The following is a 15,707-nucleotide window of genomic DNA, read 5'->3' on the forward strand; positions in this document are numbered from 1 at the left end:
GACTGAAAGGGAACGTCTCGGTTACGTATGTAACCCTCGTTCCCTGAAGGAGGGAACGGAGACGTACGTCCCTTCGCCACAGTTTCTGTACCCTCGCTGTAGTGCGGACACCAGTTGTCTCCTCAGCGAAAAACAGAGTGCAATTGCATCCGCTTCCTATTTATATACACCTGTCGGGGGCGGTGCGCATTATGCAAATATCGCACGCCAATTCCATTGGCTTGTTTTAGTTCACACGAAGCTGATAGGGCTCTCTAAGCGATATCCCAATTCGTCGGTCACTACTGACGTACGTCTCCATTCCCTCCTTCAGGGAACGAGGGTTACATACGTAACCGAGACGTTTCCCTGCCTCTCTAAATGGTTTATTTCACAGATCACTAATATTTTCTAATACAAGAATGATGTAATGTAAAGCCAAACCTTCTTTGCAGTCGTGTTTATTGGTGTGCAACACAAAGCCGCTGCGACACTGACAGCTGTAGCTCCCAAACGTGTTAACACACTCATGCTGGCAACCTCCATTCTCCCTAGAACACTCATCCATGTCTGCCAGAGAAAAAGAGGAACTGCATTATTCTGTAGTTTGTTGATTGACACAATACGCCCATTTATATAAATAACAGTGAAAGAGGAGCCTACGACATTCATGAAGGCTATTAAAGGAAACTTGACAGTACTGTACTTTGCCACAGACTTCCATTGTAAGTACATTACTGTAAATGTATGTATTTACAAACTGAAGGACAGCTTGACATTACTTTCTGAAAGTTCTTGTACCAAACCCAGAATTGTTCTTTAAAAAGAGTCAGAAACTGTCAGAAAAGAAAGTCAAGACTGTACGAAACTTAATAATATTGTTCGTTAGCCGATTAACGTTGCAGAAGACAACCGCAAATCAAATCTCATGCTCACCAGAAAAGAACTGAGCTTTGAAGCCTCTCTTAGACACAGTGTTGTCTGATTTGAACTCAACACGCATACTGTTGAGCTGGGACGTGATCGCCTCTGGTTTCTCTGTGCCACAGAACTTCCCATGAAGCTTTGTGTCAGTGGACAAACCACTGTGTACCTCAACATAATCATATTTACAAACCTGGAAACAGACAGACAACAACCAATGTTTTGCATTAAAGGTACACAATGTAACTTTTTTTATTCAAAATTAAAATAATGAGTCAATACATCATTAATCCTTCTTCCAAAATTTGTTTTTGTCTTACCCTGATTAATGGCAAGCCTATTATAAGTGGTCTGGCTCTAATATTACACATGATCACAGGAGCACAAGGTGTGAGAAGGAGGCAAGATTAGGGGTGTGTGTGTGTGTGTGTGTGTGTGTGTGTGTGTGTGTGTGTGTGTGTGTGTGTGTGTGTGTGTGAAGGTGTAGAGAAGCCTTTTGTCAGGTTTTATGAAGTTTTTTTTTATTTTGCATGATCAGAAATTCAGTTTTTCTTTTTGTTGCCTCAGGGCAACATTGTGTGATAAGGGGTACTTTTCAGAGATGTCTTGGACCATACCTCACATTAGCAAATAATGTGTGACAAGAAGGGAAGATGCAGGGTTCCTGGGTGCACAGGAACACCCAAAGTAAAGTGATGTGCAAAAAGTGTAACGTACACCTCTGTTTCACAGTAGAGAAGAACTGCTTTTTGAAGTTTCGTACGGAGTGAAATCTCATTACATGAAGTACATTATATGACATGACACAAATAATCATGATACAACATGATACAAACCTATGCCTGTGTCAAATGGAAGTGGCATAGGTTGATTTGTGCAACTAAATATCGAACCTTGGGGAATCACCCATTTTAAAAAAAAACGGAGCAGAGTCTTCTGGCAAAGAATTAATGAGACAGAGCTCGTAATAAAACAAGAATCAACATTCGCTTAGCTTTTCAGAGATGGCAAACTGGGGGGTTTGAAATGTTGTAAAGACAATGGGGAGATGGTGTTTTTATTCCTCAAAAGGTGAGTAAAGTATTTTATTGAATAGATAAATTGCCATACGTAGCTCTCTAACAGAGTTTATTATAAAGCATTATCTATTGTGAAGAATCATTTCATTATGGTTGTTGTAGCGCTGTGCTGGAATTTATTTTCAAGGAACTACCTTGTCAATTAATGGGTATAACTACAGTAACGTCTTCAGCTAGTCAGCATGAGATCCTTTCTATCTAAGCTGGTTATATATCTTATAGGGGTCCTTGATTATGATTTGCCTTTTTTAGCTTTAGTAGGTGTGCTATGTTGCTGTTTGAGCATAAACAACATCTGCAAAGTTACAACACTCAAAATTCAATGCAAAGGGAGGTATTTTCTTTCACAGAAATCACTTTTTAAGGACTACAACAAATGGCTGGTAGGGACTACAACAAGCCACTTTCCGGGTTTGTGACATCACATACCCCAAAATTTACATAAACCGTGACCACGAGAACATGCAACAAAAGGGGGTGAGGCCATGTTGGGAGAAGAGGAAGAGTTGTTGTAGTAGAGTGTTGTTGCCATCATTTTACGCCGGACTGTTTCACAAATGAGGGTCAATTCAACGCTGGACTTCCACAAAAGATTAACGTGACAGCAGATGATTAGGTGAATCAACTCCACAGCAACTACATACATTTATCCACTAACCATTCAGTACCGTCCAGATGCATTCTAAAAGTTGTAACTTCTTCCTGAGTCTTTCCATCAGTGTCCGACTCTGGTTTGAACAATGTAAGGCTGAACACCATTACTGACAATCCTCATTTTGGCTGCGTAAGATTCTCCAGGTTTGTTGTCATTGAGCAACCGAAGCATGAGCTATTAAAGCTCCGCCCTCTTCTGGAAGGCAGGCCGGGAGCAGCAGCTCATTTGCATTTAAGGGGACATACACAAAAACGACATGTTTTTGCTCACACCCAAATAGGGGCATATTTGACAAACTATAATAAATGATCTGTGGGGTATTTTGAGCCGAAACTTCACAGACACATTCTGTAGACACCAGAAACAAATTACATCTTGTGAAAAAGGGCATAATAGCTCCCCTTTTAGCCTAGTAGTGAATGTTTTAGGAGCAGAAGGATAATCTCTCACTCTTTTTTAGTTATGAGAAAGAACCATATTCATCCGCACAGTCACGCAGCGCCAAAGCACAACCAAAACTACATTCTTCTGCAAAATGCATGCAGTTTTGTTTTTTAACCACTAGAGGGCCAAAACATAGTGTACCTTTAATGTATAGCTTATTTCATTGTCATTGTGGTCAAATGATAATTTGCTCTTGGAAACCAAGTCACACAATCTCCAGCATAGTCAACTTACATCGTTCCCCTCGATCTCAAAATTATCAAAAAGCAGCGTGATGCGGTACTGTACGGGTGCAATGAGCTGCCACACGCAGTTCTTGTTGGGCGGGTATTCCTGCGGCCATCCTGGACTAGTAAAGGAGCCGTTGAGTTTGGAGATGAATCCTCCACAGGCAGCTGCTGGGATCAAATAGAGAAGTCATTATGTAGGTTTGATAGACTTAGACTGTGAGGCAAGTCAACACACATAGAGACAAACATGACCCAGATTGTTAAACATGTTAAACACGAATATTCTGACTAGCCAATCTCTGACTACACCGCTTTTGAAGCCTTTCAGAAGAAATGTTCCTGCTTTCAACAACTCTATTAATTTTTTGCCATTGCCAGACACATCAAAGCTGGTCAAAGATCTAAAGCAAACTGAATGCAAGCATCAATAAGTCAGCTGTATGACAACACATTAGATGCAAGTCCATGTAATCCAGAATTGCTCCCCATTCTTAAACATGAATTGAAAGTTTGCTTGGCATAATGAATGCATGAGCATGAGCAACATAAGCCTTTTATGAGTCCATATTCCTAGAATTAGTGAAGTGTCTTTGCTGTTATCTTTGCAATGAAAACCATGAATCTCATCAAAGAGCTGCTAACAGAGAGAGGAGAGATCTCTTTCCCTAGATGCTGTCTATGTGTGCTCTTTTTATGAGATACTGAAGCTCTGTGTGCAAAATCATTAGTCCTCCTATGATTATGGTTCATGCACCAGAAAAACAAGTTTCAGAAAACTACTCCCATCCAAGATGATTCCTTTAAAAAAGCAAATTGTCTGCAATTAATTGAGTAATTCTGTGATTTTACACTGTAAAAAATGACCGCGATTTTAACAGTAAAAGACTGTAAAAATTCTACAGTGAATTGGTTTACAGAAAGTTTCTGTACTATATAACTGTAATAACTGTAATAGATCTAACGGTACATTTAATGTAATTTTACGGTAAAATACCGTTAAATTCACAGTTTTTGGAAGTGAAAAATAACAATTCATTGTAAAATTTACAGTGAAAAACCGTAAATTGACATTCCCACAATTCCCTGCGTGACACTTCACATTTGATATATTTTCGTTGAAATAACTCTGTTTCTTCTTAGTTTTTCTCATTTTTTTCTAATCAGTTATGTACATTAGGATTTTATGTTACATCTAATGTTGTTAAATTAATGTTTATTGCATTTTTAAAATTTCATGCATGTTACCATGATGGTGTTTAGTGTGTTTGTGAATGACACTGTGTGCACCTTCTATATATTAGTATTGTCCTCCTCAGCTTGTGGAAAAGCTGCTTGTGATGAGCTTTGATTCATTATGTGAATCTTATCACCACTGTGTTTGATGACTGTCAGTGTATTATAAAGGTACAAAACAAATATTAGTACTTCATTAGGTTAGTAAATTAACATTATATCAGTTAATGAAATACGTTATTTTACTGTAAATTAAAATTAACAGATTTTTTTTATGTTGCTACTGTATTTTTTTACAGTAAAGTTCTGGCAACCATAGCTGCCGGTTTTTTACCGTAAATTTTACTGGGATTTTTTTTACAGTGTACTTAGTTATATATTGATTTTTACATTTCTTAAAGAGAATGTGACCAGTAAGTCTAGCAGAAAGTCTTACTTTTTGGTATCAAATTAGGCCAATGCCAATGTATGTTTTAACTGGCTGAAAAAAAGTTGATGACTAACTTGTAAGACTAGTCTTAGCGGTTTATGTAACCAGCCCCTGGGTGGATGAGTACTGGCTCAAGGCAAGACAGATCATCTCTAATTCTCTATAAAATTCTATTTTCCAGTACAATTACATTAACAATGACTGCAATCAAAATCTGATATGATGTAAAGTAGGTTACCATTCAGAAAACCATCAAAGCCTAATTGGAGAGCAGTGAATGAATTAGTCCCTTTGAACTGGAATATAATTATCACACTCTTTTTCTTCTTGATCGGTAATGGCAGTTTGTCAAAGAGCAACCAGATTTCACAGTTGGTTCCTTAAAAAATGTACAAAAGGCCTGAGAATAAGCATGTGCTCACATTCAACTTGTCACATGTGGACTCTTTGTCAGAACCCCTTGATGTCACTTTTTAATGCATAGGGTTCACCTTTAGCATCATCAACATGCACTATTCATTTTTGAGCATGAAACCCAACCTCTACCCAAAACCTAACCTTTTATAGTATATAAAATGCAGGATATAACAGGCAGATACTTCTACAGTCACAATTGATTCAAACAGTACAATTATTTCCAAGTGTTATGAGGCCATTTGTGCGAGGAGCAGACATAAAGCCTTCACCGCCTACAACCGTAAAGCTCACATTCAAAAATGTCCACCAGAAGAAGCATTATGTCAGCTTTGATTCTGAAATGGCATTGGCTCTCATTGAGTCATGCTAATGTCTCGGTGTATCTTTTGAATGAGATATGACTGTGTTCACTGAGCTGGATAATTTTCAGCAATTACACTCTTCTTTTTATTTGTAATAGTTTTATGCTGTTTTTGCCCAGTTTTTGCAGCAAATATCTGTGACTGTAATTTTATTTGCCTGTTATGTGTTTTAAATTGTTGAGAAGTGGTTAGGTTTAGGGTAGAAGTGGGGGTTAGGTGCTCCAAAATATCTATGCAAGAACAAATATTTATAAAATGATATCTATTTCCTCAAATGCATGCAAAGAATTAATTGCATCTTGATCTGATGCATAAGGCAAACAGCTAAAGGCAATGGAGTACCCTGCACATGATGCTAGAGGGGTAGATAGTAACTAGGATGTTCTGAATGGTTTTTAGCACTTTGCTGGGCATTTTACATGAACAGTTATTGGTATCACCTGCGCAGCTGCGGCGGTCCGGGGCGAGTTCGTAACCAGGGTCGCAGGCGCAGTGGTAGCTGCCCAGGGTGTTGATACAGCGCTGCTCACAGTGCCCGTTATCAGGCCTAGAGCATTCGTCTATCTCTGCATTAGAAGCAAACCTCAAAGTCAGAAGGTCACAAAAGTAGGCAAAGCAATCAATATGCAATTTAGGAGTATCACCTTTAAAGAAATTAGCTGCGAACCCAGCTTTGTTAACAGAACCGTCCGATACAAATTTCATCCACAGCTGGTTGGAGCTGCTTTTGACATCATCTGGCTTTTCATAGCCACAGAAACGGCCCAGTAGAGAACTGCTCTCAGAATCGCCGTCTCGCACTTCCAGGTAGTCATAAGCACAGTTGTCATGTTTCTCAATCTGAGTGTGAAAGCAGAGAAGCTCATGAGAAAGGATTTTAATAGAAATGTTACTTGTGACATCTCTCTGTCAGAACAGTCAGTGAGGAACAACGCAAGACTGTCTTATTGCTAATAACCACTTTGATGCCATGACAACAAGCTCAAGCCGCAGTAAATCACAGACATTTCATGGATTAATGTTGTATTTTCTACTTATCAATGGCTTTAACATTTTATGTATATTTATTTCCCAGTCCATTTCCCCCTCTTTCTTCCCATCGTTTGATGTTCTCTCTGCACTTTCCTTCATAATAACACCTCTGAAAACATGTGCTTAATTCTACTTAAAGGTGCGGTAAGTAGATTTTGAACAATGCTGTTGGACATTGTTGATATTTGAAATCAACCCAAACAAACCCACCCCTCTCTTCATTGCTCTGAGTCTGTCTCGAACCCCGGCCCGTCCGCTGCTGGCATGCGAGGCGAGTGCACTGACAATGAGACTAAACACCACATTCTCGCAGTCGTCAGTGTGCAGTGGTTTAACTGCTCAACTCTCACTATCTGGACACTGTTACACACGCAATGCGAGCGGATGTCTGTTTATCACAGCTGACACACTACAAAACGCTTCTCGAAAAATAAAGCGCAGTTGATGAACGAACAAGGAAGCACAAAAAATGAACGTACAGTACACAAGAGTAAATACAAAGTGTTCATTGTTAGTCGCAAACAGCACAGCAGCTCCAGAAAATCAAACCCAGTGTTACTCACTTGGGAAGCGGGATCAAAGCAGCCTCCGCATCTGATTTCAGGCCTTCCCACTTAGCTCTCTCCAGCACAGAAAAGCTTTTCTAATATAAACACGGGTCCTAAAGCACTTGTCCAGTCATAAACCTTAATTCTAGTGATATCCTTTTGAGCTCATTTTATTGTTTCCCATCTCTCGTTCTGCAGGTTTTTTTTTTTTCTTATTTTCAAATCTCCCTTTTGCTCATTCTGTCTACTCAACCATCATACGCCCCCTAATGCTGATTGGTTAGACGTTTGTGTTGTTGGTGTTGGCCCGACTTTAAATGTGCTTGTAGAATACTTCAAATTATAAAAGTTTATTTTTATAAAAATGTAGTCTACTTGCAGATAATATAACATTAATGAAATTAAAGTACACTTTCATACATACTATCCCCCAGTTTCACAGACAAGGCTTAAGCTAAACCTAGACTAAAATGCAAGTTTATGCTGTTTTAACTGAAAGCAGCTTCTACTGACATATCTTAAAATACGTCACTGCCATTGTTTTGTCTCAAGATGCACACCAGTAATGTTTTTTTCTTCTTCTAGTGTACATTTATAAAAGCTACTTAAATGCCTAATTGAACTAATGCCTAATCCTGGCTTAGGTTAAGCCTTGTCTGTGAAACCAGGCCTATATTTCATAACACCCTTAACCCTCTGGTGCTCTTCGCCTGTCAGTCAAAAATGACAGAATCTTTTTTTTATTTTTTTCAATGAAATTAATGTACTATATTTTAGTTTGATAATGTTTTTTATTTAATATTTAGTATTTTTAGGGGATTTTATGGCACAAAATTATATTTGCACTGCAGTTATAATCCATTTATTCACTTTTTGAGCACAAACCTGAAAATGAAATGTCATACATTTTGAATGTTTTAGAGCTAAGACTTCATTTTGATCTCTTTTCAAAGACGACACTTGGCAAATTATTGCTGAAATTTAAATTGCTGAAAGTTTAAAAAACTTTAAAAAAAAAAGGAAGTATTGTAAGAATTTTACATTTATTGTTATGAAAAATGCAAAAAATACTATTTTCAATTCTTTTATGAAATATATATTTTCAAAAACACATTTTAATCTAAAACTGCAAGAAAATCAAAGCCATAAATCTAAACAAGTTGTGTTCCAAATTTAAACTTTATCTCAAAAAATGAGCTTTCAGTAAGATTTTGTTTGGCCACAGTACCAAAAGTTTTCACTAGATGAAATTCATCTCCTATTTATTTCCAATCTGGTGTGACTATTTTTTTCAGGACCATTTAACCTTTTTGAATCATGTCCATGGTTTTTTGTGTGTGTGTTCATATAGCAAGTGCCAAAACCTTTATCAAGTTTCATACCATTCCAATGAAGTAAAAAATTATTTAAAAAAAAAAAAAAAAAAACGTAAAATTCGAAGAGCACCAGAAAGTTAAGTACACTTTTAAAAAAAGTTAAATATAATGTACATTTTAAATAATACTGGGCCCAATTTACTAAACAGTGTAAATTAGCGCAAGAGCACAATTCCAAAAAAGTGCAGATAGGAGTGGAAAGTTCTGCGTGAACTACTGACAAAGTACAAATGAAAGAAAACAGCCGGATCACTTCCGTATTGACCGCGACACAATCTACCAAGAGCACCACAAATTAACGTCTGATTTGAGACATGCTTCTTTTGGGTGGTAAATAATAAACAATTGACTAGCACAAACCTTAGTAAATCACCTTGCATGATTCTTTTAAATACTCTCCTCCCATAAATTTTGTGTCTGAAAGGGAAACCCCAACAAAAGCATATGCAATAAGGTCAGATGATCCTGTCCACGCCTTTTCTGCGCTAATTTTTTGCTGCGTGTCTTTAGTAAATCCTGACAGTAGTTTTTTAATGCCAAAAGAGAGTTTGTGCTGGTGCAAGCTGTTAGTAAATCTGGCCCTTGATGTGTTGATTAACATACTAAAGCATATGTACAGTACTTGATTATAACTTTAACAGTAGTGTGTTATTTGATATTACATGTAAAATGTATATATTTTAAATGGTTAGTTCACCCAAAAATGAAAATAATGTTATTTATTATTCACCCTCATGTTGTTCTACACCCATAAGACCTTTGTTCATCTTCGAAACAAAAAATTCAAAGCAGTGTTTTGAAATCACCCATCACTAGATATTGTTGAAAAGTTGTTGTTGTTGTTTTTTTTGGCACACAAAAAGTACTCTCGTCATTTTATAATATTAAGGTAGAACCACTGTCGTCACATGAACTGTTTTAAATATGTTTTTAGTACCTTTCTGGGCACTGAAAGTGTAAATTAACTTGCTGGCAATAGAGGCCTCACTGAGCCATCGGATTTCATTAAAAATATCTTAATTTGTGTTCCGAAGATGAACAAATATCTTACTGGTGTAGAACGACATGAGGGTAAGAAATAAATGATATTATTTTCATTTTTGGGTGAACTAACCCTTTAAACATACTAAATTGCAACCTCATCATTACAAGATTTTTGGTATATTTTTGGACATATTTATGTATTTATAAAAATGAGGAACAATCAATTTTCGCAAAAATAAACAGTATTAAATACAGTACAGCAATATATAATGTAATTATAATATAATATAATATAATATAATATAATATAATATAATATAATATAATATAATATAATATAATATAATATAATATAATATAATATAATATAATAAAAAAAAATTCCATAAAAAGTGAAATGATAAATAGAGAGCATTTCTTGAGAAGCACCCACCTTGATATATTTTTGTTGTTTCAGACACTCACTGCAGTGCTGTCTGAGGCTAGTTTTAGAATACCGCATGACAATAACAAACAAAAAAAGCAAGACTCATGAACCTGACCTCAAATGACTGGAAGATGAGGCCCACATGAAACCCCTGGGGTACGATGATCTTCCATGTGCAAACTTTATTAGGGCGATAGTCGTCAGGGTAATTGGGTGACTCGATCTGTCCACTGTCTCTTCTCACTTCCCCTCCACAAATAGCTGAAACCATGGACAGAACATCACAAATTAACACTACATCAGTTCAGATGGGCAGATGAGCCTCTCAGCAGATGATCAGTGGACTTATACTGTACCTTCATAAACAGCAGAGAAGCCTTTCCCCACCCAATTACTGCTGCTGCGGAATTCAATCCACAGTCGACTGTCAGTGGAGACGATGGCCTCGGGTAGCTGGTCTCCACAAAAACGGCCTGAAGCATTGCAACAAATTGATAAAAAAAAAAATGATGGAGGGTTGATGGAATATTCAATTACTTATTACGTATTACAAATTGTATCCATGTCCTTCTTTCCAGTAATCCTAAAGCCAAGATAAGTTTTTATATACTAACAAAAAAACAAAAAAACAATTAAAACACATTTAAGACAAAAAGATGCAGAAATTATCTTAATAAATATGAGAACCTTTTAAAGGAGCATCTCTCCAGTATCCATCCCGGATCTCCACATGGTCGTACCAGCACAAGTGACTTCTGTACAGATCCATTGAGGTAAAATTAAGAATGATCTAACAAAGAGAAAGAAACACAGGCAAATGACAGAAGCTGGAGGTCAGAAGAAGGTTATTTATGGGTCAATGACTTGATGGGTCTTTTTTTTTTTTTTTGTCCAAAGGCCTTAATAATAATAAAAAACAAAGATATGACATCCAAAGTATGTAAGGAAGTACAACTAGATCTCTTTTATTGAATCCAAAAGGTTTTAATTACATTTTGCTACATATAAAGGGATTTTAAAGATTTTGAAGTGTCAAAAGGTCATTCAATTTAACCGTCCAAAGGCCAATACAGCCATTTCATTTGTGATTAAAATATCTTAAAATGAAATAAATGTATATATTTTTTATTCTGGCATGATTTTATAACATCATATATTAACATAGTGTAAAATGGTTTTAAAATTATGTGTAGAAGTTGTTGCTTTGTTATGAGAAAAAATGTCTGGAAAAATTAAGTGTTTATTGAGTAACCAATGAAAAGGAACCATTTTGGATCAAGTCATGCGGTCAGAATCATGTGACAGAATGTGACATCATTCAGACACCTGCAAAGGACCATATGGTCATGAAGCAAAGTATCTAACTCTCTCTTAACTATTTAAAAAATTCATGTTTTCACTTGAAAGATCAGGTCATTTGGTACAACCACTATAAAACATGGAAAATGTTGTAATATTTTAAAAAATTGTTCCAAATATAAATTTTTTGATTGTCCATTTGTGAGCTAGCTAGATAGCAGCCTGTTAGCATTGTTTGAAATTATCTTTCAGTAAAACCAAAATTTTGGTTAAACCGAATGACTTTTTTAGTGACAAATTTTGTCCATCTTGTAAAAAAAATGACAAAAGCAGTGTTAATTGATTATAAAAAACATATAATCTCATTGCTAACACTTAATAAAACTTCAAAATTAATACATTATGTTTTTTTACACTTTTAAAAAATCGTATTCATCAATATATACTACCATTTGTGGTCGGTAAGATTTTTAAAAATGTCTCTTATGCTCACCATGGCTGTATTTAGATTATCAAAAACACTGTAAAAAAAAAAAAAAAAACACGAATATTGTGAAATATTTTACAATTTAAAATAAATGTTCTGTTTCAATATAAATTAAACTGTAATTTAGTCCTGTAATGGCAAAGCTGAATTTTCAGCATCATTACTCCAGTCTTCAGTGTCACGTGATCCTTCAGAAATCATTCTAATATGCTGATCTGCTGCTCAAGAAACATTTCTGATTATTATCAATGTTGAAAACAGTTGTGCTGCTTAATATTTTTGTGGAAACCGAAACATTTTTTCAGGATTCTTTAAAGAATGGAAAATCAATAACTCAGTTTTTTTTTTTTTTTAAATAGACATCTTTAATAATATTTTGATGCATTTATTGCATCCTATTGCATGCTGAATAATAATAAAAAAAAAACATACTGAAGCAAAACTTTTGAATAGGAGTGCATATTACAAGTGTAGATATAAATGCTTTTCAAAAGCTGTTTGAACAGTATAACAAGTATATTGGAACAGTTTGAAACAAGTATAATCTTTTATTAATATTTAAAAGAATATATATGTTTGTTTGATTGATTGATTGATTGATTGATTGATTGATTGTGTTTTGTTTTATTGACTGCAAAATGTGTTATGAAACATCTATCGTAATGCAGCTCATAATGGCATACTGTACATATTCTATGTGAAGTTCTTCTACCTTCTCCCCAGGCGTGACCGATATCCTCCATATACAGTGAAGATATGCGGCGTATCCGTTAGGGAACCCAGGGGAGGAGAAGTTTCCAGTGCTGTCCTGAAGGCTCTCACCACATCCTATGCACAAACCACACTGAGAGAAACTCACAGATGCTTGACCTGGAAACCAGATCCTCTTTTTGGAAAACAGTAGGAGTCTTGCAGATGGTAAGGTCAGTTTTAAGGATCATGCTTTTATTTTGAAGTAGGAAATCACCATCATTCCAGCTAAGATTAAAGAAGATGACTCAAAAACAATCGAAAACAAATGTCCAGTTACAGGAGATAAGTATATAGCTGTTTCATCCTCCCACTATAAATGGATAATTAAACTTATGTCACAGTCACAGATGCATCTGTCAAGAACATGCCAAACTTTAGAAGCAAGTGCAGAAGGAAATCTAAAAACAGTACAAAAGATGCCTGAGGCGTGAAGGGCCACTTACTTGGACACTTGTATAATTTTCTTGCTTGAGCGATGTCCCCTTTGCTCAGTCTCGTCCGCTGTCCGATGGGAGGCCGGACTCCATCAACCTCATACCTTGGCAGCATGGTATCAAGATAGATGCCCCTATTCGTCAGACATAAAAGCAACAGCTCCCCAATTATGTGAGTGAATTCTCAAAAGGTTTATAGAGGATCTAAGAGACAGCAGCAGGGAGAATGCATCTGAAAAATGAATCCAATCATATATTGAGACATGTTATGAAACTGACAAGGGACCCAAACATTTCCTACGTGGTGGATTTGTGATAGGACCAAACACCAAAGTGGCTCAAAAAATCTGAACATTCAAACCACAATTAAAGGTGCAATAGGCAATTTCTAAGAAATGCTGTTGAAAATTGAAATCGACACCCAAACAAGCATTTTTGTGATTATTCTGTGTGTGTGTGTGTGTGTGTGCCACAAATATTGTGTTTGTACATATTCCTGACTGTGTAAATAGTTGAAAAAATATTATGGATTTTTATGGATTTTATTTGTTGAGTCACCAGTGGAAATAGAAAAATAAGCATTATCTTCATCCATGCGGCAATGTAGAAAGCTTTGTTTTTGTTTTCCAGTGGAATTGGGCAACTTTTACACAGTTGCCGCGGGTTGAAATCGCAGAAATTCTATTGCACCTTTAAACTGATACTGCATGAAAATCCTGCACAAGCTTTTCTTTGAACTTAGGGTACATCCCAGGACATTTATTGTTGTTCATTTTTTGGAGATAATTTGCAACTGCTTTAAAGCTACAATATGTAAATTTACACCACTAGAGGTCGCTCATTCAAAACAAAGGCGTAGCTTGATGACACCTTGATTTTGTGAAATCATGGGAGGTGTTGTCTTTATGTCTACAGCCGGTGGAAAAGAATCAGGACGGGACTTGGGCAGAAATCATGTTCATGGATGAGATTATTAACATTACTGTAGTATGAAGCAGAACAGGTCCGAGTGTTGTGGGAGCTGAACGAGGCCGCTGGAGCGATTGATAATGAGAGATGAGCACGACACATGGCTCAACAGCAGCGGAACTTTTATTATGCTGCAGTCGCCTCTTCCACTTCTTCCGGTCATGAGTATGTGGGGTAAAGCAGCGCTGTTTTATCATATTAGATACATTTGTGTGTTGAAAGTTGTTATAATGCTAACTTGCGTTCACTCGGCAGCTGCTATTAGACACTTGTTGCACACTGCAGTAAACTAGATCGATATTAGGCATGGTAAAATATGGTACTCGCTGTAAATCAAGAAAACGAAATTTTAAACAATAAGACGTACTGTGTTTAGCTATAACATGATTAGTTTTCTGTCGATGAATGTATCCATTCAAACAGCTGCTCACCTGTCTAATAAAACACATAATATACTAAAGCGTCTTTGGTGTTTACATGGTTTCTACAAAATAAAAATATGGCGTCATTGATTAGCGACGCATGGACACGGTCCGTGTCCTGGTTAAAATTTCTAATTTCTCTGGATTTAAATATTCTTGGAAGCATTTGGGATAATGTAAGTACAATAGTCAACAAAATATATAACATTGTTCTTGTGGTTTTTGGATATTTTATTCCAAAAATATTACATATTGTGCCTTAAAAAATAAAATACTTTTATATGTCAATTTTAAACAGCATATGCATAAATGTATAATACCTCTTTTATGTGAAATGTTTTGCTTAAAAAGTGTGTTTCTTTAAAATAAATGCCACCTGGTTTCTGTGGTCAAATTGTTTTAAAGGGATAGTTCACCCAAAACTGAAAATTTGATGTTTATCTGCTTACCCCCAGAGCATCCAAGATGTAGGTGACTTTGTTTCTTCAGTAGAACACAAATTATGATTTTTAACTGCAACCGTTGCTGTCTGTCAGTCTAATAATGCTAGTGGATGGGAACTTCTACAACAACAGTAAATAAAACTTGCTTAGACAAGTCCAAATTAAACCCTGCAGCTCGTGACGACACATTGATGTCCTAAGACAAGAAACGATCGGTTTGTATATGCGCGAGACATCACTGCCGCTGTCAGAGCGCGATCAGACCAAACGAATCGAGTGATGAATGCAGTTGGACATAGTGGTGTATTAGAGGTAAAAAATGATATAAATACTGTCCGGTTTCTCGCACAAACCGATCTTTTCGTGTCTTAAGACATCAATGTGTCGTCACGAGCCGCAGGGTTTAATTTGGATTTGTCTGTCGTGTTTTATTTACTCTTATAGTCCAAGTTCCCGCTGACTTGCATTATACCACTGACAGATGGCAGCGGTTGCAGTTAAAAATCATCATTTGTGTTCTACTGAAGAAACAAAGACACCTACATCTTGGATGCGCTGGGGGTAAGCAGATAAACATCAAATTTTCATTTTTGGGTGAACTATCCCTTTAAGTGTCTTTTTGGTGTCCAAATATGTTGGGGGGCCACTGTACATGTTTATGACATCAGAGATCCAGCTTGCACTCCAACCAATGCCAATATACCAAAATCAAAATATCTGCCTGAATAAGTATGAACCATATTTGATTGCCCACTATATATTTCCCTCTGATGCTTTGAG

At 36.4% G+C, this 15,707-nt stretch overlaps 1 protein-coding gene across 3 annotated transcripts in view; it reads right to left on the minus strand.

Moving 5' to 3' along the window:
* The window catches only part of bmp1b (bone morphogenetic protein 1b), a 40,229-nt gene that overhangs the window by 10,046 nt on the left and 14,476 nt on the right, over positions 1-15,707 (minus strand). For 2 of the 3 annotated variants that reach the window (XM_048180993.1, XM_048180995.1), the window contains 10 exons: positions 13,103-13,227; positions 12,619-12,734; positions 10,808-10,910; positions 10,477-10,593; positions 10,236-10,381; positions 6,398-6,593; positions 6,194-6,319; positions 3,316-3,479; positions 916-1,096; positions 424-549 (listed from right to left, as the gene is read on the minus strand). In XM_048180993.1, the coding sequence (XP_048036950.1) occupies positions 424-549; positions 916-1,096; positions 3,316-3,479; positions 6,194-6,319; positions 6,398-6,593; positions 10,236-10,381; positions 10,477-10,593; positions 10,808-10,910; positions 12,619-12,734; positions 13,103-13,227 (1,400 nt within the window). The remainder of the gene's footprint in view (positions 1-423; positions 550-915; positions 1,097-3,315; positions 3,480-6,193; positions 6,320-6,397; positions 6,594-10,235; positions 10,382-10,476; positions 10,594-10,807; positions 10,911-12,618; positions 12,735-13,102; positions 13,228-15,707) is intronic. The other variant, XM_048180994.1, reaches the window with a different exon arrangement.

Source organism: Megalobrama amblycephala, linkage group LG2, assembly GCF_018812025.1.
Source record: "Megalobrama amblycephala isolate DHTTF-2021 linkage group LG2, ASM1881202v1, whole genome shotgun sequence".
Classification (NCBI taxonomy): domain Eukaryota; kingdom Metazoa; phylum Chordata; class Actinopteri; order Cypriniformes; family Xenocyprididae; genus Megalobrama; species Megalobrama amblycephala.